Source organism: Zophobas morio, unplaced genomic scaffold (genome assembly GCF_036711695.1).
Source record: "Zophobas morio isolate AGI-343-1 ecotype UQ-CSIRO unplaced genomic scaffold, CSIRO_AGI_Zmor_V1 ptg000021l, whole genome shotgun sequence".
NCBI classification, from domain to species: domain Eukaryota; kingdom Metazoa; phylum Arthropoda; class Insecta; order Coleoptera; family Tenebrionidae; genus Zophobas; species Zophobas morio.
The window spans coordinates 26,074,810-26,098,370 of NW_026972126.1; the positions used below are offsets into that span (position 1 = coordinate 26,074,810).

At 36.7% G+C, this 23,561-nt stretch overlaps 3 protein-coding genes across 9 annotated transcripts in view; all 3 read left to right on the forward strand.

Annotated features, from left to right (window-relative positions):
• The first annotated feature begins 367 nt into the window (after window positions 1-367).
• Slob (Slowpoke binding protein) lies at window positions 368-16,631 on the forward strand. Of its 4 annotated transcripts, XM_064060596.1 has the most exons (7): window positions 411-451; window positions 545-612; window positions 665-735; window positions 7,216-7,401; window positions 7,449-7,749; window positions 7,798-8,276; window positions 16,439-16,631. In XM_064060596.1, exons 2-7 carry the CDS (start codon window positions 559-561, stop codon window positions 16,542-16,544), a joined length of 1,197 nt encoding a protein of 398 aa, XP_063916666.1. In that variant the 5' UTR covers window positions 411-451; window positions 545-558; the 3' UTR covers window positions 16,545-16,631. The 4 variants fall into 4 exon arrangements, with proteins under 4 accessions (XP_063916665.1, XP_063916667.1, XP_063916668.1 ...); XM_064060595.1 differs by having other exon boundaries at window positions 368-612; XM_064060597.1 differs by lacking the exon at window positions 16,439-16,631 and adding an exon at window positions 8,450-9,373 and having other exon boundaries at window positions 368-612.
• Window positions 16,632-16,950: 319 nt separating this feature from the next.
• LOC135133014 (pyruvate kinase-like) lies at window positions 16,951-19,074 on the forward strand. 2 transcript variants are annotated; one of them, XM_064061239.1, is made up of 6 exons: window positions 16,953-17,326; window positions 17,379-17,602; window positions 17,649-18,467; window positions 18,519-18,741; window positions 18,790-18,946; window positions 18,994-19,074. In XM_064061239.1, exons 1-6 carry the CDS (start codon window positions 17,221-17,223, stop codon window positions 19,004-19,006), a joined length of 1,542 nt encoding a protein of 513 aa, XP_063917309.1. In that variant the 5' UTR covers window positions 16,953-17,220; the 3' UTR covers window positions 19,007-19,074. The 2 variants fall into 2 exon arrangements, with proteins under 2 accessions (XP_063917310.1, XP_063917309.1); XM_064061240.1 differs by lacking the exon at window positions 18,994-19,074 and having other exon boundaries at window positions 16,951-17,326; window positions 18,790-18,950.
• A 381-nt stretch (window positions 19,075-19,455) lies between these two features.
• The window catches only part of LOC135133015 (glyoxylate reductase/hydroxypyruvate reductase-like), a 69,415-nt gene continuing 65,309 nt past the window's right edge, over window positions 19,456-23,561 (forward strand). The window contains exon 1 of one of the 3 annotated variants that reach the window (XM_064061244.1): window positions 19,456-19,869. In XM_064061244.1, coding sequence (XP_063917314.1) covers window positions 19,486-19,869 — 384 coding nt within the window. In that variant the 5' untranslated portion in view covers window positions 19,456-19,485. Of the gene's footprint in view, window positions 19,870-20,211; window positions 20,307-20,940; window positions 20,989-23,561 lie in introns of those variants that run through there. The other 2 variants (XM_064061242.1, XM_064061243.1) reach the window with 2 other exon arrangements.

Sequence of the window (23,561 nt, forward strand, 5' to 3'; positions counted from 1 at the left end):
ATGATGAGTTTTTACTTGTGATTTATCTTTGCATTCATATTTTTTTACATTTGTTTAAATAGGTGGCTCAAAATTTATTTTATTGATTAAATCACGAACTCCATTTTCCCAGAAAATTTTCGGAATATAATACCACAGCTTTGTAGGACACCAAAGGGCGCCTAATTCAAACTCGCCCGTTCCTTAAGAATGCAAACAGCACCACTGCAGTGAACGCTGCACTTCCTCGAGCCCTCCCCTTTAAACCCACTTTCCATCCCGTGACGTCACCCGACTCTGACCCACATCCTGTAATTTCCCTGTCCCAAATTCGCGCCCTTGTCCCTCGCCTCTACGCAAGCGTCCTCCCCTCGTATTGACTGGTCGTCGTCCACGACAACTCTCATACCATGCGTGCTTGCAATTTGCGTGTTTTCAGGCGTTTATTTCAGTTCCGGTGTTAGCCTTCCAAGTGAGCTTTCCTGTAATTCGTTTTATGAATCGCTTTATCTCTGTCCTGTTGCTCGCGGCATGTAACGTTCGACCCAATCGAAAAACCGTCCAGCGAAAACATGAAAAATGAAAGTTGATGGTACGAAAAAGGTGCCGCAGGCGGCCGGAAACCATCCATGGGTGAGCAAAGCTCGTGCTGTTTTTCTTAAATGGTTGCTTTGTTGGTACACAGGTGTCTGCGTCGCTGGTGGTCCTGGGGCTCGGCGCCTTGGCGCTGGCCGTCTTCTGGATACGAAAATGCAGGTGATTATTTTTTTGTCGATTCAGTATCGTTATTTGTTCGATTGATTTTCCATTTGAGCGGGTCGTAAAGACAGTTATCGTAACGAGGTTTATGAAGTTGTGACTCCAGAGGAGGATTTATGGCGCTGTTAAGCTCTCACCTTTCAATTACTTGAATGGGGGTTTATTGGAGCGCGATTTTATTTCCGGCGATGAAAATTTCAAGGGTTGTTATACAAGTGACGTCAGAGACGAGAGGAATGATTGAGAGGTTGAGGGCTGTTTATTTTGGCGTTTGCTCTTTTTGACAATTGGGTGAATACGGTTCAAATGAGGGTTTCAAAGTTGATGGAAATAACTCTTTTGTGACGCGCAGTTTTAAAAGTTTCGAAGTAAAATAAATGCGGCGAAATTATCGACTTGAGTTTTTATTTTGATTTAAACTTCGATAAACACAAGAAATGAACCCAGGCAGAATAATAAAACGTATCAGATCGTTGAACGCACGCCGTCGAAGTAGAATCGATAACACAATCTTTCTTAGAATATAGTACTTATTTTAAAATATAATTTTCGTCAAAGTCGAGTATGCAACCCAAAATACATCGTAATGTCAAATTTCGTGATTTAGATAAAACAAGATATTCTGGCTTGCGTTTCCATTAAAGTAACCGCAAGACGCTAAATTTTTAATACATAAATCAATTTAAATTGTCAATTCTGAGAATGTGCACACATGTCGCCCCCTGAATCAATAATAAGCAACCCCTCATTCACCATCTCTCCCTCCCGTCCATCACCCGAAGCCAGTGGCGTAGTAATATAAAATTAATATGAAATTACTGGTTTACCAGTAGTGGCGCCGAATAACACAGATTTACAAATAATAATAATTTGTTCAAAATTGTCATGTACACTTTGAAATTTGTCTTTTAGATGTTCCATCCATTTACAAGCCTCATCTAAAGTAATATTTGAACTCTGTAAAGTTTTTGAGACCAAATTGACATTTTCTAAAATTTTGCATTGAAATACTAATAGAGCAACAAATTCAAATGAATCAATTTTTTTACGAAGATCTACTTCATCTATTTCAGTTTTCTTGTTGAGAGATTATATCTAGTGGCAATTAGAGAATCAAATCTCGATGACCATCTGGTGGGGCATAACTTTTTTAAAGTTTTTTTTTATTACACACTTATCATTTTCTTTCATCTCACTGTTAAGTTGTTGCCATCCATTCTTAACAGAATCATTAAGGACGGAATTGAGGTTATGTGTAGCGCAATGAACATATTGGGCGTAATGATGTTGTTTCAAGTTCTTCATTTTTTTTTATATCATTTTCCCGATTTTTTAATTTTCATTTTCTGGATTTTATATCACAATTTTTCGTTTATTCAATTTTTCACATTTTCAATTCCTCGATTTTTTCAATTTCTCAAGTTTTTAGATTTCTCGAAGCTTTGCTTTTATACTTTTGCGTTTTTTCATTTTGAGTTTTCAATTTTACAATTTTTCTATTTTATAACTTTTCCAGTTTGTTTATTCTGACAGTAGAAACTTAGAGAAATTGAAAAATCGGAAAATAAAAAAATTGGAAAAAATTGCAAAATCGATAAAACGGAAAATCGAATGGAATTTGTTTTTACGATTTTTTAACTTCGATTTTTTAAAATTTTTAATCTGGATTCAATTTATCGATTTTTGGAATTTTCTGTTTATCGATTTTTTTAGTTTTTCGATTTTTCCGTTTATCTTTTTTTTAAGTAAATATTTCAATTTTCCGATTTCGACCTATTTCGATTTCTCGATCTTTTGAAGTCTCAAGTTTTCGATTTCAATTTCTTGGTTTTTCGATTTTCAAAATTTTCGATTTTTCTAGTATATATTTTAAATTTTCGATTTTTTAAAATTTCCATTTTTCGCTTTTATAATCTTTATGGTTCGATTTCCCGATTTTTATTTTTAATGTGTTTCAATTTTTCCATTTTTGGAATTTTCGATTTCTTACATCTCGATTTTTCGTTTTTTCGATTTTAAAATGTTTTTACTTTTCGTTCTTTTTTTCGATTTCTGGATTTTTCAAGTTTTCGATTTCTCAATTTTTCAACATTTCAATTTTGAGAATGTCTATATTTATTAGTTTTTTGATATTTTCATTTTTCAACTTTTTAAATTTTGATTTTTCGACTTACCGGAAATCGATTTTTGGGTTTTTCAATTTTTCGACTTTTCAGTTTTGAGATTTTTCAATTTGTCGATTTTTTAGTTTTTCATTTCTTCAGTTTTTCGGTTTTTCAAGTTTTCGAATTTTTAAATTTAAAATTTTTCAATTTTTCGATTTTATTTTTTTTAACGTTCCGATTTCCCGATTTGAATTTTTTTTATGATTTTCAATTTTTGATTTTTCTAAATTTTCATTTTTCCATTTCTCGATTTTTCGACTTTTAATTTTGTGTTTTTTTTTTTAATTGAAAAATCGGAAAATAAAAAAATTGGAAAAAATTGAAAAAACAAAAAATTGCAAAATCGATAAAACGGAAAATCGAATGGAATTTGTTTTTACGATTTTTTAACTTCGATTTTTTAAATTTTTTAATCTGTATTCAATTTATCGATTTTTGGAATTTTCTGTTTATCGATTTTTTTAGTTTTTCGATTTTTCGGTTTATCTTATTTTTAAGTAAATATTTCAATTTTGAATTTTCCGATTTCGACCTATTTCCATTTCTCGATCTTTTGAAGTCTCAAGTTTTCGATTTCAATTTCTTGGTTTTTCGATTTTCAAAATTTTCGATTTTTCTAGTATATATTTTAAATTTTCGATTTTTTAAATTTTCCATTTTTCGCTTTTATAATCTTTATGGTTCGATTTCCCGATTTTTATTTTTAATGTGTTTCAATTTTTCCATTTTTGGAATTTTCGATTTCTTACATCTCGATTTTTCGTTTTTTCGATTTTAAAATGTTTTTACTTTTCGTTCTTTTTTTCGATTTCTGGATTTTTCAAGTTTTCGATTTCTCAATTTTTCAACATTTCAATTTTGAGAATGTCTATATTTATTAGTTTTTTGATATTTTCATTTTTCAACTTTTTAAATTTTGATTTTTCGACTTACCGGAAATCGATTTTTGGGTTTTTCAATTTTTCGACTTTTCAGTTTTGAGGTTTTTCAATTTGTCGATTTTTTAGTTTTTCATTTCTTCAGTTTTTCGGTTTTTCAAGTTTTCGAATTTTTAAATTTAGAATTTGTCAATTTTTCGATTTTATTTTTTTTAACGTTCCGATTTCCCGATTTGAATTTTTTTTATGATTTTCAATCTTTGATTTTTCTAAATTTTCATTTTTCCATTTCTCGATTTTTCGACTTTTTAATTTTGTGTTTTTTTTTTTTAATTGAAAAATCGGAAAATAAAAAAATTGGTAAAAATTGAAAAAACAAAAAATTGCAAAATCGATAAAACGGAAAATCGAATGGAATTTGTTTTTACGATTTTTTAACTTCGATTTTTTAAATTTTTTTATCTGTATTCAATTTATCGATTTTTGGAATTTTCTGTTTATCGATTTTTTTAGTTTTTCGATTTTTCCGTTTATCTTATTTTTAAGTAAATATTTCAATTTTGAATTTTGCGATTTGGACCTATTTCAATTTCTCGATCTTTTGAAGTCTCAAGTTTTCGATTTCAATTTCTTGGTTTTTCGATTTTCAAAATTTTCGATTTTTCTAGTATAGATTTTAAATTTTCGATTTTTTAAATTTTCCATTTTTCGCTTTTATAATCTTTATGGTTCGATTTCCCGATTTTTATTTTTTAATGTGTTTCAATTTTTCCATTTTTGGAATTTTCGATTTCTCACATCTCAATTTTCCAATTTAAAAAATTTTTCGATTTCTCGATTTTTATATTTTTGGCTGTCTCAATTTTTCATTTTTCCATTACCTTTATTTTTTCAATGTTTCTTTGGATTTTATAATTTTTTGTTTATTCAATTTTTTACATTTTCAATCTTTGATTTTTTAAGTTCTTGATTTCCATTTTTTTTATTTTTCGAAGCTTTCATTTTATACTTTTTCAGTTTTACAATTTTTCTATTTTATAATTTTTCGATTTTGTTTATTCGAAAAGTTAAAAACTCGAAAAAATGAAAAATTGAAACAATGAAAAACTAAAAACCGAGAAACTTAAAAATCTAAAAAAAAATAATGAATCGAAGAACGGGAAAGAAGAAAAACCATTCGAATTGAAAAATTGGAAAATCCAAAAATTGTAAAATCGAAAAATTATAGAATCTTGAAAACCGTAAAGTCCAAAAACTGTGACATTCAAACACCGAAAAATTGAAAAACTCCAAAAACGAAAAACTGAAAAAGTGAACAACTTTAAAAATTATAATTATTAGGAGTGTTACATAATTAAAATGAAAACTAGAAAAACTGCAAATGAAAAATTAAAGAAACGGAAAATTGGAAGCCGAAAATTGAAAAAATAAAGAAAATTAAAAACCCACACGAAAAATTGCAAATCGAAAAATTGACGAAATTAAAAACTAAACACTCGTGAAATTTGCAGACTCTAAAATTTGAAACATCCAAAAGTTGGAAAATCAAAAACTGAAAAATCGAGAAATCGAAAATTTTCAAAATCGAAAAAAAGAACGAAAAGTAAAAATATTTTAAAATCGAAAAAACGAAAAATCGAGATGTAAGAAATCGAAAATTCCAAAATCGAAAAATTGGAATACACGTTAAAAAGGTTAAAATCGGGAGATCGAAGCATAACAAAACATAAAATCGAAAAATGGAGAATTTTAAAAATCTAAAAACTTGAAGAAATAAAAAATTGAAAAATGGAAAAGCCGAGAAATCGAAATTAAAAAATTGAGACATCAAAAGATCCGAGAAATGGAGAAATCGAAATAGCCCGAAATCGAAAAACCGGAAAATTTAAAACTGAAATACATATTTAAACTTAAAAAAAAACGATAAATCAAAATATTCAAAATTCGAAAAATCAGAAATTTTAAAAATCGAAACATCGAGAAATCGAAATATCAACAAAAGTGAAATATTTTTAATTAAAAAATCCCAAAATTGGAACAACGAAAACTTCAAAAATCGATAAATTGGAAAGAGGAAAAATCAAAAAATCAAAGAATTGATTAATAGAGAAATTGAGAAATGTAAAAATGAAAATTTAAAAAAGGCAAAAATTGAAAAATTGTAAAACTGAAATATCGAAAAATTAAGTAAACTAAAAATCGAGAAATCAAGAAATCGAAAAATTGTAATTCAATTTTGTTTTATTTTTCCACAAAAATTTCGATGTCGAGGATAAAATTCAACACGGATTCATAAACCATAGGATTCACTGTTACTTTTTTTAAATTTATATAACATTTATTTGACAAAACTGTAGAACTGAAGAAACGAAAAATTGAAACAATGAAAAACTAAAAATCGAGAAAAAATTAATGAATCAAAGAACGAATTAAATCGAAAAATGTAAAGTCCAAAAACTAACATTCAAAGATCGAAAAATTAAAAAATTCCAAAAACGAAAAATTGAAAAAGTGAACTCTAATAAAAATTATAATTATTATTACATATCTAAAATAAAAACTAGAAAACCTGCAAATCAAAAATTGAAGAAACGAAAAATTGAAAACAAAAAAATTGAAAAATCCAAAAACTGAAAATTTTCAAATTGAGAAAAAGAAAAAATATAAAAACTCGTTTCTCGCGCCTTAAAATATCTCGATTATTAATCGCCTTTATTAACAAACTTGTTCGTTAAATAGCTATTAATTTACCGCATCTCATTTTCAATTCCAATTTAAAAATTTCAGATTTTAAAAAATATATCGGTTACGTCACGGTCTGCGCCCCTTTTGACGCTGCGCCCCCCTGCATTTCGGGGTCTGCGGGGGTGCTATTTACGCCACTGCCCGAAGCACTAAAGGTCACGTCCAGCTAAATAAATTAACCACCACGAAAGCAGAATCCCCACAGTCTCATTACGCTTTAATCCCCTTAAAGCCTTACAAAATCCCTTCGGCTCAGTCGCTTCGGCACCGACGTCCCGTCACCATGTTCAACCTCTACCAAAACATCAACAAGAAAGAAGAAGAAAAAGAGCCCCAGGTGATCGGGCACGAGCGCTTCTACCAAGAACGCACCTCCCGCTCGAGCTCCAGACGCAAAAAGAAAGCCCCTCGAAGGGCCCACAGCGCCGCCGAGTTCCCCACGTGCGCCCTCAGCGCCGCCAGCAAAAGGGCCGAGTTCCGCAAGCGCAGCCACAGCTCCGAGAACCGCGGCAGCGAAGAAGGGAAGTCGAACTCGAGGGAAGGCTTCGCGAGGGGGCTGTTCTCCAAACGGTATCGATTATCGACTGATTAAAAATTCAGGCGGCCCACACATGCCCCGCTTCTTAGTCGCTTAAATAATAAACGCCGTTTTTGAGTGGGTGGTTTTTAAGGTCGCGTTTGAATTGCAGGTCGTCCGGGGGCTCCAAGCACGAATACAGCGCACTGAAGACCGACGGCGGGAACGAGAAGTTCCGGGCCGAGCAGCAGATCCGGGATGGCGTTTTCATGGCCTGCAAACACTACCTGTCCAATAATGATCGATACGAGCTCAAGGTGCAGCTGGGGGAGATCGGATCCCGAACGGACAAGCACTGGTAAATCGGGACGCCGCTGCCAATCACGATAATGACAGTTTTGGCAGGTTTTCCGTTCAGGATACGACGCTGGGAGCCGAACGCCTCCTCACTCTAGTCCCCGTCCCGTCCATGTGCCCTTTAAACCCGTCATCAAGCACCAGGGATACGCTCCTGGACCTGTTCCGGGGCCTGCAGCACCCCTACATCCACCCGATCCTCGACGTGGACTTCTGGGACACCGGCGCCGCTCTTATCAGTCCTTTGAATCCGTCCGGGAGCTTGAAGGACCTAATCTACGCCAGCCCCTGGCACGAAGACTACGACAAGAAGTACAGCTGCAGAGGAGACGGACTCCCTCTCAGGACGGTGCGTCCACTCAATTTCGTCACATTATTGTTACTTAAGTCGTTCTAGATCCAGTGCTTGGGTCGCCAGATCCTCGAAGGGCTCCTCTTCCTCCACAACCGCTACTTTCCCCCGTTCTACCATCTGCACTCCGGGAATGTGGTAATCCAGAACGGAGTGGCCCGTCTCGCCGGCCTAGAGAACGCGCTGTTGGGGCTGCTCCCGAAGGCCCCCAGCGCGCCCGAAACCCTCGCTTTCGGGTACCTCCTCTTCGAGATGGCCGCGGGGTACGAGTTGCCCAAGCCGCCCAGCCCGGCGCACTTGCAGCTGGAGCTGGAGCGCGCGCCCAAGGTGGCCGACGCGCTGGGCTTCATTTTCCAGAACACGCGCACTCCCACGCTGGAGGAGCTGGTGTGCTGCGACTTGTTCCGGGGGGTGGAGCTGCGGGAGCTGCGGGGTGCCAGTATCGTCCAGGCCGTCACTCCGCCCGAGGTCATCGAGCTGCTGGAGATCGTGCGCAACCCGATGCCGCCGTCGCCTTTGAGACGGTAAGTCGCACCAAGGGGATTGTGATGTACTGTGTCTGTCGGTTTTGCATGCAGAAGGCACTATTCGCGCGATCTCGATCCGTGGTTTGCATGAGGGTTTGTCTGGTAAGGGTTTCTGTGTGTAGGGTTGAGTAGTTGGCGTTGATAGACATTTAGACTGAGTTTTATTCTAGAAAAGATGTAGTCGTGATAATAGAAGACAGGCGATTAGAAGATATAATAGAAGAAGACAACGAAGATAGTGATTCTAATAACGCCAGTGATAATCGGTAGTAGAATCGTCTTTGTAGATTTTAGTTTAGTTAGAGCGGCTAAGGCTGCCTCCCAATTTTGCAAATGTGTGCTGTGTTAAGGCTTTAATTGGATGTTAATGTGTGGCCAAATTTTGGACCAACATTTCTTTTCCGTACTATTAAAAATATTCATGTATTTTCGTACAGATCGAATCAAATCAAAGTGACAGCACGACTTCGTATTTTATTAACTTGAGTAGGGTTAGCAATAATTAAGTCTGTGTCCGAATTAGTTGCTTCAAACTGTCTAAACTGGAGACGTAACACCATTCAACTACTTGTCTTACTATGGCTAGTACTTTCTAAGGTAGCTTTAACTCCCACTCCACTTAAGGGCGATTTATGAACGTGCCGCTGACGTTACTGTTCGCCGTTGACGTTGCCGTTGAAAGTTGGGTTTTCAACCAATCAAACTGCGATAGTGTGCAGTGATGCCAACTTGAAGGAAAATCGCCTAAAGTCGGGGAGACACTTAACACTAATTCGACAATCACAATTGAGCTTGGGATGGATATGGGTGGGGCTTAATTTTAGGCTTGTTTTTTAATTCTTGCAGAGAAATAAGGATCTTGTAATTAAGCTCCGCCCTCAGCTTATGACGAATAAAAAAAGAAACTTAGAACATGGTTAAAATGGTACATGTTTGTAAGGAAATATGGATTTTACAATCATGGGGCCGAGCCTAATTGCAAAATCGATATTTCCTTATACAAATTTTCCATTTTAAACATGTTTTAAATTTCATGTTGTGAAAAGAAGTCTGCACATATTAAGAAAATAAAAGGCAAAATGAAGGCCCGCCCACCCACCCTATCGCAATTCCGATGAACTTTTTTATTCGCCGCGAACAAAGAGGGCGGAGGTTAACTGCACAATACTTATTTCTTTATAAGAAATTAAAAATATGGGTATCGTCTTGTTCAAAGAATTCTATGTACATTAAGAAAAAAAAGCCAAAATATTAACCCCGCCCACCCACCCTATCTCAATTGTGATGATATTTTTTATTCTTAGAAACTTACAACACATTTAAAATGGCAAATTTTTGTAAGGAAATATGGATTTGGCAATTAAATTCCGCTCCTTTGGCTCTCGACGATTAAAAAAAATAATCACAATTGAGATAGGGTGGGTGGGCGGGGCTACATTTTTCCTTGTTTTTTTAATATGTGCAGTCATCTTTTCAGAAGAAAAAACTTAAAACATGTTTAAAATGGTAAATTCTTGTAAACAAATATGGATCTTGCAATTAAGCCCCGCCCCTCAGCTTACGACGAATAAAAAAATCGGAATTAAGATAGGGCGGGTACATATTTGTAAGGAAATATGGATTTTACAATCATGGCGACCAGCCTAATTGCAAAATCGACGTTTCCTTATACAAATTTTCCATTTTAAACATGTTTTAAATTTCATGTTGTGAAAAGAAGTATGCACATATTAAGAAAATAAAAGGCAAAATGAAGGCCCGCCCACTAACCCTATCGCAATTCTGATGAACTTTTTTATTCGCCGTGAACAAAGAGGGCGGAGCTTAACTGCACAATACTTATTTCTATACAAGAAATTAAAAATATGGGTATCGTGTTGTTCAAAGAATTCTATGTACATTTAGAAAAAAAAAGGCAAAATTTTAACCCCGCCCACCCACCCTATCTCAATTGTGATGATCTTTTTTATTCTTAGAAACTTACAACACATTTGAAATGGCAAATTTTTGTAAGGAAATATGGATTTGGCAATTAAATTCCGCTCCTTTGGCTCTCGACGATTAAAAAAAATAATCACAATTGAGATAGGGTGGGTGGGCGGGGCTACATTTTTCCTTGTTTTTTTTAATATGTGCAGTCATCTTTTCAGAAGAAAAAACTTAAAACATGCTTAAAATGGTAAATTCTTGTAAACAAATATGGATCTTGCAACTAAGCCCCGCCCCTCAGCTTACGACGAATAAAAAAATCGGAATTAAGATAGGGCGGGTACATATTTGTAAGGAAATATGGATTTTACAATCATGGCGACCAGCCTAATTGCAAAATCGACGTTTCCTTATACAAATTTTCCATTTTAAACATGTTTTAAATTTCATGTTGTGAAAAGAAGTATGCACATATTAAGAAAATAAAAGGCAAAATGAAGGCCCGCCCACCCACCCTATCGCAATTCTGATGAACTTTTTTATTCGCCGTGAACAAAGAGGGCGGAACTTAACTGCACAATACTTATTTCTTTACAAGAAATTAAAAACATGAGTATCGTGTTGTTCAAAAAATTCTATGTACATTAAGAAAAAAAAAGCCAAAATATTAACCCCGCCCACCCACCCTATCTCAATTGTGATGATCTTTTTTATTCTTAGAAACTGACAACACATTTAAAATGGCAAATTTTTGTAAGGAAATATGGATTTGGCAATTAAATTCCGCTCCTTTGGCTCTCGACGATTAAAAAAAATTATCACAATTGAGATAGGGTGGGTGGGCGGGGCTACATTTTTCCTTGTTTTTTTAATATGTGCAGTCATCTTTTCACAACAAGAAACTTACATGTTAACAATGGTAAATTTATATAGGGAAATATCGATTTTGCTATTACGCTCCGCCCCTCAGTCAGACAACGAAAAATTGATCATGATTGAGATCGACACGGACGGGTGGGGTTTCTCATTTGGATTTTTTTTTTAATTTCTCGTAGAAAATAAGGATTTCACAATTAAGTTCTGCTCCTCGGCTTACGATGAATAAAAAAAAATCATCACAATTGAGGTAGGGCGGGTGGGTGGGGCTTATATTTTCCCTTTTTTCTTAATATACGTAGTCGTCCTTTCAGAACAAAAAACTTAAAACATGTTTAAAGTGGTAAGTTTTTGCATACAAATATGGATCTTGCAATTAAGCCCCGCCCCTCAGCTTACGACGAATGAAAAAATCATCAGAATTAAGATAGGGCGGGTGGGCGGGGTTTATATTTTTCCATTTTTGTCTTAATATACATAGCCGTCTTTTCACCGCAAGAAACTTAGAACATTATTAAAATGGTACATTTTTGTAAGGACATATGGATTTTGCAATCATGGAACCGAGCCTAATTGCAAAATCGCTATTTCCTTATACAAATTTCCAATTTTAAACATGTTTTAAATTTCATGTTGTGGAAAGAAGTCTGCACATATTAAAAAGATAAAATGCAAAATGAAGCCCCGCCCACCCACCCTATCGCAATTCTGATGAACTTTTTTATTCGCCATGACCAAAGAGGGCGGAGCTTAACTGCACAATACTTATTTCTTTACAAGAAATTAAAAACATGAGTATCGTGTTGTTCAAAGAATTCTATGTACATTAAGAAAACAAATTCAAAATATTAACCCCGCCCACCCACCCTATCTCAATTGTGGTGATTTGTTTATTCTTAGAAACTGAAAACACATTTAAAATGGCAAGTTTTTCTATGGAAATGTGGATTTTGCATTGAAATTCCGCTCCTCTGGCTCTCGACGATTAAAAAAAAATCATCACAATTGAGATGGGGCGGGTGGGCGGGACTTATATTTTGCCTTTTTTCCCAACATAAGTAGTCGTCTTTTCAGCACAAAAAACTTAAAACATGTTTAAAATGGTAAATTCTTGTAGACAAATATGGATCTTGCAATTTAGCCCCGCCCCTCAGTTTACGACGAATAAAAAAATCACCAGAAGTAAGATAGGGTGGGTGGGCGGGGCTTATATTTTTCTATTTTTGTCTTAATCGTAATATACAAAGTCGTCTTTTCACAACAAGAAACTTAAAACATGGTTAAAATGGTACATTTTTGTTAGAAAATATGGATTTTGCAATCATGGAACCGAGCCTAATTGCAAAATCGCTATTTCCAATTTTAAACATGTTTTAAATTTCATGTTGTGGAAAGAAGTCTACGCATATTAAAACAAAGAGGCAAAATAAAGGCCCGCCCACCCACCCTATCTCAATGCTGATAATTTTTTTTATTCGCCGTGAACAAAGAGGGCGGAGCTTAACTGCACAATACTTATTTCTTTACAAGAAATTAAAAGCATGAGTATCGTGTTGTTAAAAAAATTCTATGTAAATTAAAAGAAAAAGGGCAAAATATTTACCTCGCCCACCCACCCCATCTCTATTGTGATAATTTTTTTATTCTTAGAAACTTAAAACGCATTTAAAATGGTAATTTTTTGTAAGGGAATACGGATTTTACAATTAAATTCCGCTCCTTTGGTTCTCGACGATTAAAAAAAAAACATCACAATTGAGACAGGGCGGGTGGGCGGGGCTTATGGTTTCCGTTTTTTCTTAATGTACAGTTGCGGCCCCCAAAAGTGCTCCACAATTTTCTCTATTGTAAATGTATCTTCAAATTGTGGGCGTTCGAATGACAAAATTTGTCAAATTTGACATGTTGTTTATTCAAAAATACTGCGCCACTGGTAAGAGCCAGACTTACATTAATTTAAAAATTCAAAAAATTCCATGACAACGAAAAATCGTCCACTTTTGGGGGCCGCAACTATACGTAGTTGTGTTTTCAGAACAAGAAACTTAAAAAACATTTGAAATGGTAAATTTTTGTAAGGAAATATGGATTTTGCAGTTAAGCTCTGCCCCCTGGATTCATGGCGAATAAGAAAAATCATCACAATAGAGATAGGGCGGGTGGGTGGGGCTTATATTTTCCCTCTTTTCTCAATATACGTAGTCGTCTTTTCAGAAGAAAAAACTTAAAACATGTTTAAAATGGTAAATTCCTGTAAACAAATATGGATCTTGCAATTAAGCCCCGCCTCTCAGCTTACGACGAATAAAAAAAAATCATCAGAATTAAGATAGGGCGGGTGGGCGGGCCTTATATTTTACCATTCATAGCCGCCTTTTCACAACAAGAAACTTAGAACATGGTTAAAATGGTACATGTTTGTAAGGAAATATGGATTTTACAATCATGGGGCCGAGCCTAATTGCAAAATCGATGTTTCCTTATACAAATTTTCCATTTTAAACATGTTTTAAATTTCATGTTGTGAAAAAAATCTGCACATACTAAGAAAATAAAAGGAAAATGAAGGCCCGCCCACCCACCCTATCGCAATTCTGATGATTTTTTTATTCGCCGTGAACAAAGAGGGCGGAGCCTAACCGCATAATACTTATTTCTTTACAAAAAATTAAAAACATGAGTATTGTGTTCTTCAAAGAATTCTATGTACATTAAAAAAAAGCCAAAATATTAACCCCGCCCACCCACCCCATCTCCATTGTAATGATTTTTTTTTATTCTTAGAAACTTAAAACACATTTAAAGTGGTAAATTTTTGTAAGGAAATATGGATTTTACAGTTAAGCTCCGCCCTTTTGGCTCACGACGAATAAAATAAATCATCACAATTGAGACGGGGCGGGTGGGCGGGGCTTATATTTTCCCATTTTTCTAAATATACGTAGTCGTCTTTTCAGAACAAAAAACTTAAAACATGTTTAAAATGGTAAGTTCTGGTAGACACTTTTTTTTTATTCACCGTGAACCAAGGGGGCGGAGCTTAACTGCAAAATACTATTTCTTAATATACATAATTTATTTGGAACAACACGATACTACTCAAAAACATGTATTTAATTTCTTATAGAGAAATAAGGATTTTGCAGTTAAGCTCCACCCTCTTGGCTCATGACGAATAAAAAAAATCATCACAAGTGAGACAGGGTGGGTGGGCGGGGCTAAATTTTGCCTTTGTTTCTTAATATGTGTAGACTTATTTCGAACAAAAACATGTTTTTAATTTCTCGTAGAGAAATAAGGATTTTGCAGTTAAGGTCCGCCCTCTTGGCTCACGACGAATAAAAAAAATCATCACAGTTGAGATAGGGAGGGTGGGCGGGGCTACATTTTGCCTTGTTTTCTTAATATGTGTAGACTTATTTAGGCAACAAGAAACTCTACAACTCCTTTGAATACGTCAAAAGTTGAACATCAAACTTACTATCAATGGCTAATTACCAACGGAGTTTATAAATGACAGTTATCAGCTTCAAAAGCAATGTCAAATAAAAAGGCAAATTGTAAGCCCGCCCACCCGCCCTGTCCCAATAGTGATGATTTTTTTTGTATTAACCGTTAACCAAGGGGGCGGAGCTTAACTGAAAAAATACTTATTTCTTTACAAGAAATAAAAAACATGTTTTCGAGTATCATGTTGTTAAAATAATACTATATACATTAAGAAAAAAGGCATAATATATAACCCGCCCACCTGCCCTATCTCAATTGTAATTATTTTTTTTATTCACTGTGAACCAAGGGAGCGGAATTTAACTGAAAAATACTATTTCTTAATAAACATAATTTCTTTGGAACAACACGATACTCAAAAAACATGTTTTTAATTTCTCGTAGAGAAATAAGAATTTTGCAGTTAAGCTCCACCCTCTTGGCTCATGACGAATAAAAAAAATCATCAGAATTGAGACAGGGTGGGTGGGCGGGGCTAAATTTTGCCTTGTTTTCTTAATATGTGTAGACTTATTATGAACAAGAAACTTAAAACATGTCTAAAATAGTAAATTTGTGTAATAATCAACTTATCCTCCACTTTTCTTCTACAACCCCTTTAAATGCGGCAAAAATTGAACATCAAAGTTACTATCAACGGTAATTTGGTAACGGAGTTTGTAACTGACAATTTTCAGTTCTAAAAGCAACGTCAAACAAAAAGGCAAAATTTAGCCCCGCCCACCCGCCCTGTCTCAATTGTGATGATTGTTTTTTATTAGCTGTTAACCGTTAAGGCGGAGCTTAACTAGAAAAGTACTTATTTCTTCACAAGAAATTAAAAGCATGTTTTCGATATAGTGTTGTTAAAAGAATAATATATATATAAAGAAAAAAGGCAAAATATATACCCCACCCACCCGCCCTGTCTCAATTGTGGTTATTTTTTTTATTCACTCTGAACCAAGAGAGCGGAATTTAACTGAAAAATACTATTTCATAATAAACATAATTTTTTTGGACAACACGATACTCAAAAACATGTTTTTAATTTCTCGTAGAGAAATAAATACATTGCAGTTAAGCTCCGCCCTCTTGGCTCACAACGAATAAAAAAAATCATCACAATTGAGACAGGGTGGGTGGGCGGGGCTAAATTTTGCCTTTGTTTCTTAATATGTGTAGACTTATTTCGAACAAGAAACTTAAAACATGTCTAAAATGTTAAATTTTTGTAGTAATCAACTTAAATTTTCCACTTTTCTTCTACAACCCCTTTAAATACGGCAAAAGTTACTATTAACGGCAATTTGGCAACAGAGTTTATAACTGACAACTTTCAGCTCCAAAAGCCAGGTCAAAATGTAAGCCCGCCCACCCTATCTCAATTGTGATTATTTTTTTTATTCACCGTGAACCAAGGGGGCGGAGCTTAACTGCAAAATACTATTTCTTAATATACATAATTTTTTTGGAAGCATACGATACTCAAAAACATTTTTTAATTTCTCGTAGAGAAATAAGGGTTTTAGCAGTTAAGCTCCGCCCTCTTGGCTCACGACGAATAAAAAAATTCATCACAATTGAGATAGGGTGGGTGGGCGGGCCTTCATTTTGCCTTGTTTTCTTAATATGTGTAGACTTATTTCGACAACAATATCGAAAGTTTATAAATGACAATTTTCAACCCTTAAAGCAACGTCAGCGGGAACTTTAACCTCACCAGCAAGTTTATAGATCCCACTTTAGATTTTGTATAGGAAATGGCCGTCCCTTAGGACTAGTCGAGGCAATACTTATGGCAGAAACATATCCATTACCGTCCTAAAGTGACCGTCAATTTTGTAAACCGTTTTATTTTGTAGATTGCCTTTAATCTTTAAACGAAGAAAAATTCAAATCAAACGCTTCGGTTCCGTCAAATATGGACGTAAGGTTTTTGTGAAATTGTTATACGACAATCACGGATAATGTCAAATGCAATATATTTAACTAGAACGAGTCTTTCGTTTACTTGTAGGGTATTATTTCTATTGTTACGTATTTCAATAAACCATTCACGAATTTTTACGACTTTTATTAATCACCTGGAAGTCCCGAAAACGCCGCTGGCCTTGGACGCAAGGTGGAGCCACAATCGACCGTCGGCGCTTTTAAGTGAAAGGTGGCGCTATGGTAGCTTCTCGTGACCTTCCAAGGTTGTGACCGAGGTATAACCTTCCTTCAAAGTGAAAGCAGACGCACATGTAACAAGCATGAAACTATGAAACAGTCGTTAATTAAAAAGGCACATAATCACAAAGGTTGTTTTTATTGTTACATAACAAGTACAAACATTTCAGGAAGCACGATTAGCTTTTCACCGATTTGTCGTATCTCCATTAGATAAGAAAGTAAACACTTGAGTTGGATCGATGGACCCGCTATCAGCGATAACACGCACTTCTTACATGTGTTAATCACGGGTCATCGCTCAATATCACCGAACCTCTGTCAAACGAGTCTTGGACATCGAAGACAAAACTCGTGATTTACGTCTACCCAGTAATAACCATTGCAAACAAATCGAGTATTAATTGGAGTGTTTACAGCAGCGCTTCGTTAAAAATAGATTCAATACACAACTTGTCCCAGTTTCGAAGTGACGATGAGTTCCCAAATTGCGAAAAAAACTTTCTTGGATTACATCAGTAATCTGGAAATTCAGGCGCAGCCGAAGTACATCCGACTGAGCGGCATCGTCTGCACTATAGGTGAGTAGGTACGCTACGTACCTCGTTGATTAAACCTAACGAATTTGCGAAGGCCCGGCTTGCCGGGACCCATCCATCCTAGAAAAAATGATGGAAGCCGGGATGAACATCGCCCGGTTGAATTTTTCGCACGGTACGCATGAGTACCACGCCGATTTAATCAAAAACTTGAGAGTAGCCGTTGCCAACTACAGCAAAAAAATCGGCCGCACTTACCCCCTGGCCATCGCCATCGACACCAAAGGCTCCGAAATCCGCACCGGACTCCTCGAAGGGGTAAGCATTAGTACCACCGTCGTACCACTTTACAAACCCCTATCAGGGAATGTCAGCAGAAGTCAAACTCGAAAAAGGCGACAAAATAACAGTCACGACGGACCCCACCTTCTCAACTAAAGGAAGCAAAGACACCATCTACGTCGACTATACAAACATCACCAAAGTACTCAAACCCGGCAACCAAATTTTCATCGACGACGGGTTAATCACCCTCACTTGCGAGACCGTCACCCAAGACAAAATCCTCTGCACTGTGAGCAACGGCGGCATGCTGGGGAGCAGCAAAGGCGTGAACCTTCCAGGGGTCGAAAAAGACCTCCCCACGGTTTCCGAAAAAGACAAATCTGATTTGAAATTCGGGGTCCAACAAGGGGTTGACTGCATTTTCGCTTCGTTCACCCGAAACGCTGAAGAAGTGCGCCAGATTCGAAACGTCTTGGGTGACAGCAACATTCGCGTGATCGCCAAAATCGAAAACACTCAAGGGGTGAAGAACATGGACGAGATCATCGACTGCGCCGACGGTATTTTAATCGATAGGGGTGACCTGGGGATGGAAATTTCCTTCCAGAAGGTGTTCCTAGCGCAGAAAGCCATCGTGGCTAGGTGCAACAAAGTCGGGAAGCCTATTGTTATAGCGACCCATTTGCTGGAGAGCATGGTGGACCGACCACGACCCACCCGGGCCGAGAGCTCGGACGTGGCGAACGCGGTGTTGGATGGGGCCGACTGCGTCATGCTAGCGGGGGAGACGGCGAAAGGGTTGTATCCGGTGGAGTGCGTCAAAACCATGGCCAGTATATGTCAAGAGGCGGAGGCGGCGATTTGGCAGAAGCAGCTCTTCAGTGACTTAACCCGAGGGGTGAGTAAGTCCGTGGGTTTAAGGTTTGACTTTTCCACCATAGGGTTATAGGTGTCTCTGCCGCTGGATGTAGTTCAAACGACTGCAGTAGCCACGGTTGAAGCATCAATGAATTCTTTAGCTTCTGCCATTATTGTTATTACGAAAACGGGAAAGTCGGCGCAGTTGTTGTCCAAATATAGACCCAAGTGTCCTATTATTGCGGTGACTAGGAACGAGCAAGTGGCAAGACAGTTGCATCTGCATAGGGGGATTTTGCCTCTATTCTTTGAGGGTTGGAACAATAACTTTGTTTGACTTGTGTGACTGTTGAAATTTTTAGGTGAGACTCCAACCGAGTGGCGCAAACTTGTCGAAGTAAGAATACAAGCTGGAGTGGATTTTGGGAAGAAGTTGGGTTTTGTTAAGAACGGGGATTTGGTGGTTATCGTCACGGGATTCCATCAAGGGGCGGGCTCCACCAACACTCTTACGCTATTGTAAGTTTTTAAGAGTGAATTGGCTGAAATTAAAGTGGTTTTTTCAGAACCGTCAAGTGACGTGGGGTCTATGTGGACAGAAACGACCTTTTGTTTTAATATTTAATAAATAAAATTGATACAATAAATTAATTAGTATTTTTAAGTTTTACAAAAATAAATTGGTATGCAACCAGAAATACACACGATAATGTGATGTCAACTACGATTGTCAGGTGTACAAAACCGATAAACTAAAACTCACCAGAGAATTTTGAAATGGCACAATTGTGAACACAGTGTAACGTATAAAATAAATTATTTTATCATACAATTTCGCACTAAACTTGGTTATTCAGCTAAAGACCTTTGTTGGAGTACCAGTTTCAACATTTTTGCCCCTTTAGTGACTTTTTGATGTTGACAATTGATACGTTGGTAGTAGACATAACCTCCAATAATTTCAAAACTGGTGCACGATTTTTACCAAATTCGTTTCTAAAAACTTTCTAATCCACTCCTCCGTACGTGTACAGTATTTATTTTTGTTTAGACGCTCAATGGATTGGGGGCCAAGCCCGGAAATTCTTCGCAAGTACAACCTAGAACCACCCCCTCGCCTGAAAATATCGTGCAAAGTACCCCACTGCAGGAGCGCCTACTACTCAAACAGAGTCAACATGCGCTTTTTTAAGTTCCCCCGTGACCCCCACGTTCGACGCCAGTGGAAACAATTTTGCGAAATTCCGGACAGTTTTCTCAAGTGTGATAGTTATCATGTGTGCGAGCAGCACTTCGTCAAGGGGGATTTTCTCGGGAGGTCGCTCGTGATGGGGACTGTCCCCAGACGAAAAGGGGATGTTGAGAGAATTGCTAGGGAACATAATTACTTCGAGAGACCTCCGGAAGAGCACAGTTGTCATAAGTTGGAGAACGAGGTGGCTGTAAGTACCCTTGCACCGATTTGTTTATTTATAATTATAACTGAAATGAAAATAAACGTGATTTATGTAATTTTAATTAATTCAAACATGCTTTTTGTATCTATGCAACCAGCAATACACAAACAAACGTCAAAATTATTATGAGCAGTGCCAACATAAGGACATGATTTCGACAAAAATGAACAAATTAATTTGTTTTCAATTATATCATGTCTAGGTTGTGTCGTTGTCCATTTTTATGAAAATCGACTACACTTTGTTGTCAAATTAAATCAATTCAAATACGTTTTTGAACGTAGAACTTGTCCCGGATTTAGTGAATTTTGGTGTTGACAGGTGATGGGTTGGTGGTGAACATAACCTAGAATAATTTTTAAAAACGGTGTATTGTTGCCGAGTTAATTGTTTAAAACCGCAAGACAAGAAAAACGCCACTGGTAAGTTCTTTCATTACGTGTTTTAATGTAAATCTGTGTATAACTTTGCCAATTCTGGTGGTAGATTCTACAGAAACATTTTGTGAAATTTTTTTAACAATTATTAAAAGAACGCAATTGTTGTAAATTGATTGTGCGTACTTTAATTAAGCAGAAAACGACGTAAATTGTTTAAATAAATACAAAAATAATTAATATTTGTAGTGTGTTTATAATGTGGTGTAGGCAACCAACATTGCACGTGTGCACGTATATGGGGACTTTTCACATACATAACAACTAATTTAAACACAATAAATAAACAGGGGGTAATTGGGGCTGCATTTCCGATTGTGCGATGTTTGCTGAAAATTAAGTCTTCGCTAATATGCAGGCGCTTGAGCTAACAAACGTGTACGAAATTAAGGGCGTTCTGCCGCTACGTGCGGGCTGTTGAAAGGGCCTTATTTGCTTTTCTCCCTTATTGCTACCTACCACATGGTCGCACCTTAATGACAGATGTTCCACTAATTTTTACAAAAATATCCTGTTTGTGTTATTTTTTTTGCAATATCATGTTTATTGCAGTAAAAACTATTATTATCGCGTAATCTAAATTACACGTCCTTGACTACGATAAATACAACACAGTTCCATACAATTGGTGCATCTGTGTAGTGGCAATTTCAAATTTAAATATCTCGTAAGTATCGTAATTAGATTTATCGCCCTCGTTCCGTAAGCTCCTTCAGCAGAGCAACATACGAACACAAGGCCTTCATAAACTGAAAATCCCAAACTTACTACAGCAATAAAATCCATAGCAAATTTATTACAGTTATAAAAGACGAAGCGGACATCGAGAAATAATTCCCGGCTTTGGTGTGCACCATTTTCGACGCTCGCATTTGTACAATGTTGAACGTCCGCTGGTAGTTCAAGTCGCATAAATACCACTGGCTTTCGTACAGCGGCCACAGAACGTCCGCACTCTAAAAAAAAACAATGATAACAAATCGTAGAAAAAATGTTGTCGATACCTGGGTTAAAATCTGCCCGCTGTACGTGTAAATGAAAAGCTCGATGGTCACGGACATAACGTAGCTCGCGAGTCCGAAAATCATGGCGTGGTTTCCCGTCTGGAAAAATCGAGTTAGTTGGATTTTAAGCGTGGGTTTTCGGTACCGTGATCAAGCTAAAAGCCATGAAAAGCGTGTTGAAAATGGCAGCGGAAATTTTTCCCATGAGAAAAGTGCTCAAAATGTCGTTGAGGTCGTCACAATATTCCAGCAAAATCTGGTGGTGTTTTATGTTTTTTCTAAAGTAGCGGAAATTTTGTTTTTGAAATTCGTCCGACTTGATTTCGTTGAGAGTCTCAGGGGTGAAATTGGGGGTGATTGGCACCCCCGATTCGACAAGGGTTTTGTTTATGTTGTTCGTGAAGTTGCTGGACAAAATCTTGAATTGTTGACCCATCACGACTGAAATACACGGAAAGACTAAATCGAGGACGGCGTAAATCGCCCCTAGATTCGTCAAACAGAAAACTTGCCAGATGTAGGTTATTGCGAAACGAAGGGGCGATTTTTGGGTGTCGTATGGAATCCACTCAAGAATGGGTAGCTGTCTACAATTTTTGTTAATAGTGCGATAAATTTAGCAATTTTAATAATAAATATTAATACATGTTACCACTCAGTAGTGACGATATCGTCGGCATTAAACAACTAACGACACAATTCAAGGCCCAAAAATACGCAAACTTGTCCGAGATCCTCGCCGCCCTCTCCATCGTAATCTCCTCGACTTTGTTATCGCTCCCATTCACGAAATTCGCATTAATGTTAACCACCAGCTCGACTAATTTTCGTCGTTTCACGAACAAAAACGTGAAGTTGACGAACAACGAAAAGTATATAACTGGAATTTCTGGGTTGTTTTTTCGGAAATTATACCAACTCACCCGTGTTCATTATCACCATGGACTCCTCTATCAAGTCGAAGGGGGTTTTGTACAAATAAACGGCGCATTGGACGAACGTCGTTACGAACGAGGCGGCGTAAAAGAATCCCCAGACAAAGTATAAACCCGTGCCGAGTTTCGATTTCGTGTCGACGGGGTACAAGAAGGACAGTTTCAGCATGAAGACGACGCCGCTGAAGTATCGCAGTTCGGTCATGGCGGGAATGAATAGTTCGGGGTCGGGGTGGGTTTAAATAGGCGGGCCATAAAATTAACGTGTAATTAATTGGTCGAAGAAATTTCCGAGGAGTTTGGTAATTATGTTTCTAAGTTGGGTCGGATTTTTGTTGCGAGTTGGAGGCGAGTGTGGTGAATAAGTTATGGGGGCGGAAGAGGACCTTTCTTAAGGTTGCCGGTATTGACTTTCGGCGGATGCGCCGGGACAATAAATATTTCGGCGGCGATAAATCTTGATTGGACTCGGGGAGTTTGAAGAAAAGCTGATACGTCGCAATGATTTGTGATTTTTGTGTTATGTATTTTTTTTTTTAAGAAAAAATTGCTGAACGAAATTCTGATTTTGTTTGGAGTTAAAATGGGTGTAAAATGATAAAATTTCAAATTGACATATTCTCTAAGACTTTTTGATATTAAATTTTTCCATTTCTCGATTAATCGATTTTTTGCTTTTTCGGTTTCTCGACGATTTTTCGAATTTTCAATTATCCTAAAAAAGTTGTCTAAAAATTATGAAAAAATTCGGGGACGTGGATCTCGACACGCTCATTCCAAAAATATAGCACGTTGATGGTCACGAAGCAACATTTTCGAAAAAATCGCTGCGAAATGCGAATTTTTGAAAATTTCAAAAATTTCGATATTTTAACGGTCGATTCTGGAAAAACGGTTGCAGTTATGAAAAAACCGACGCCGGTTTTGAGTTCTAGAGCTCGAAATCTGCAGGAAAATGTATTTAGTTGAGTTTCGAAAATGTCAAAATTTTTGCGAAATTTGAAGAAGGGGGGACCGTTAAAAAAATTCAATTTTGAAAAAGTTGTCTAAAAATTATGAAAAAATTCAGGGACGTAGATCTCGACACGCTGATTCCAAAAATATAGCATGTTGATGGTCACGAAGCAACATTTTCGAAAAAATCGCTGCGAAATGCGAATTTTTGAAAATTTCAAAAATTTCGATATTTTAACGGTCGATTCTGGAAAACGGTTGCAGTTATGATAAAACCGAGGCCGGATTTGAGTTCTCGAGCTCGAAATCTGCAAGAAAATGTATTTAGTTGAGTTTCGAAAATGTCA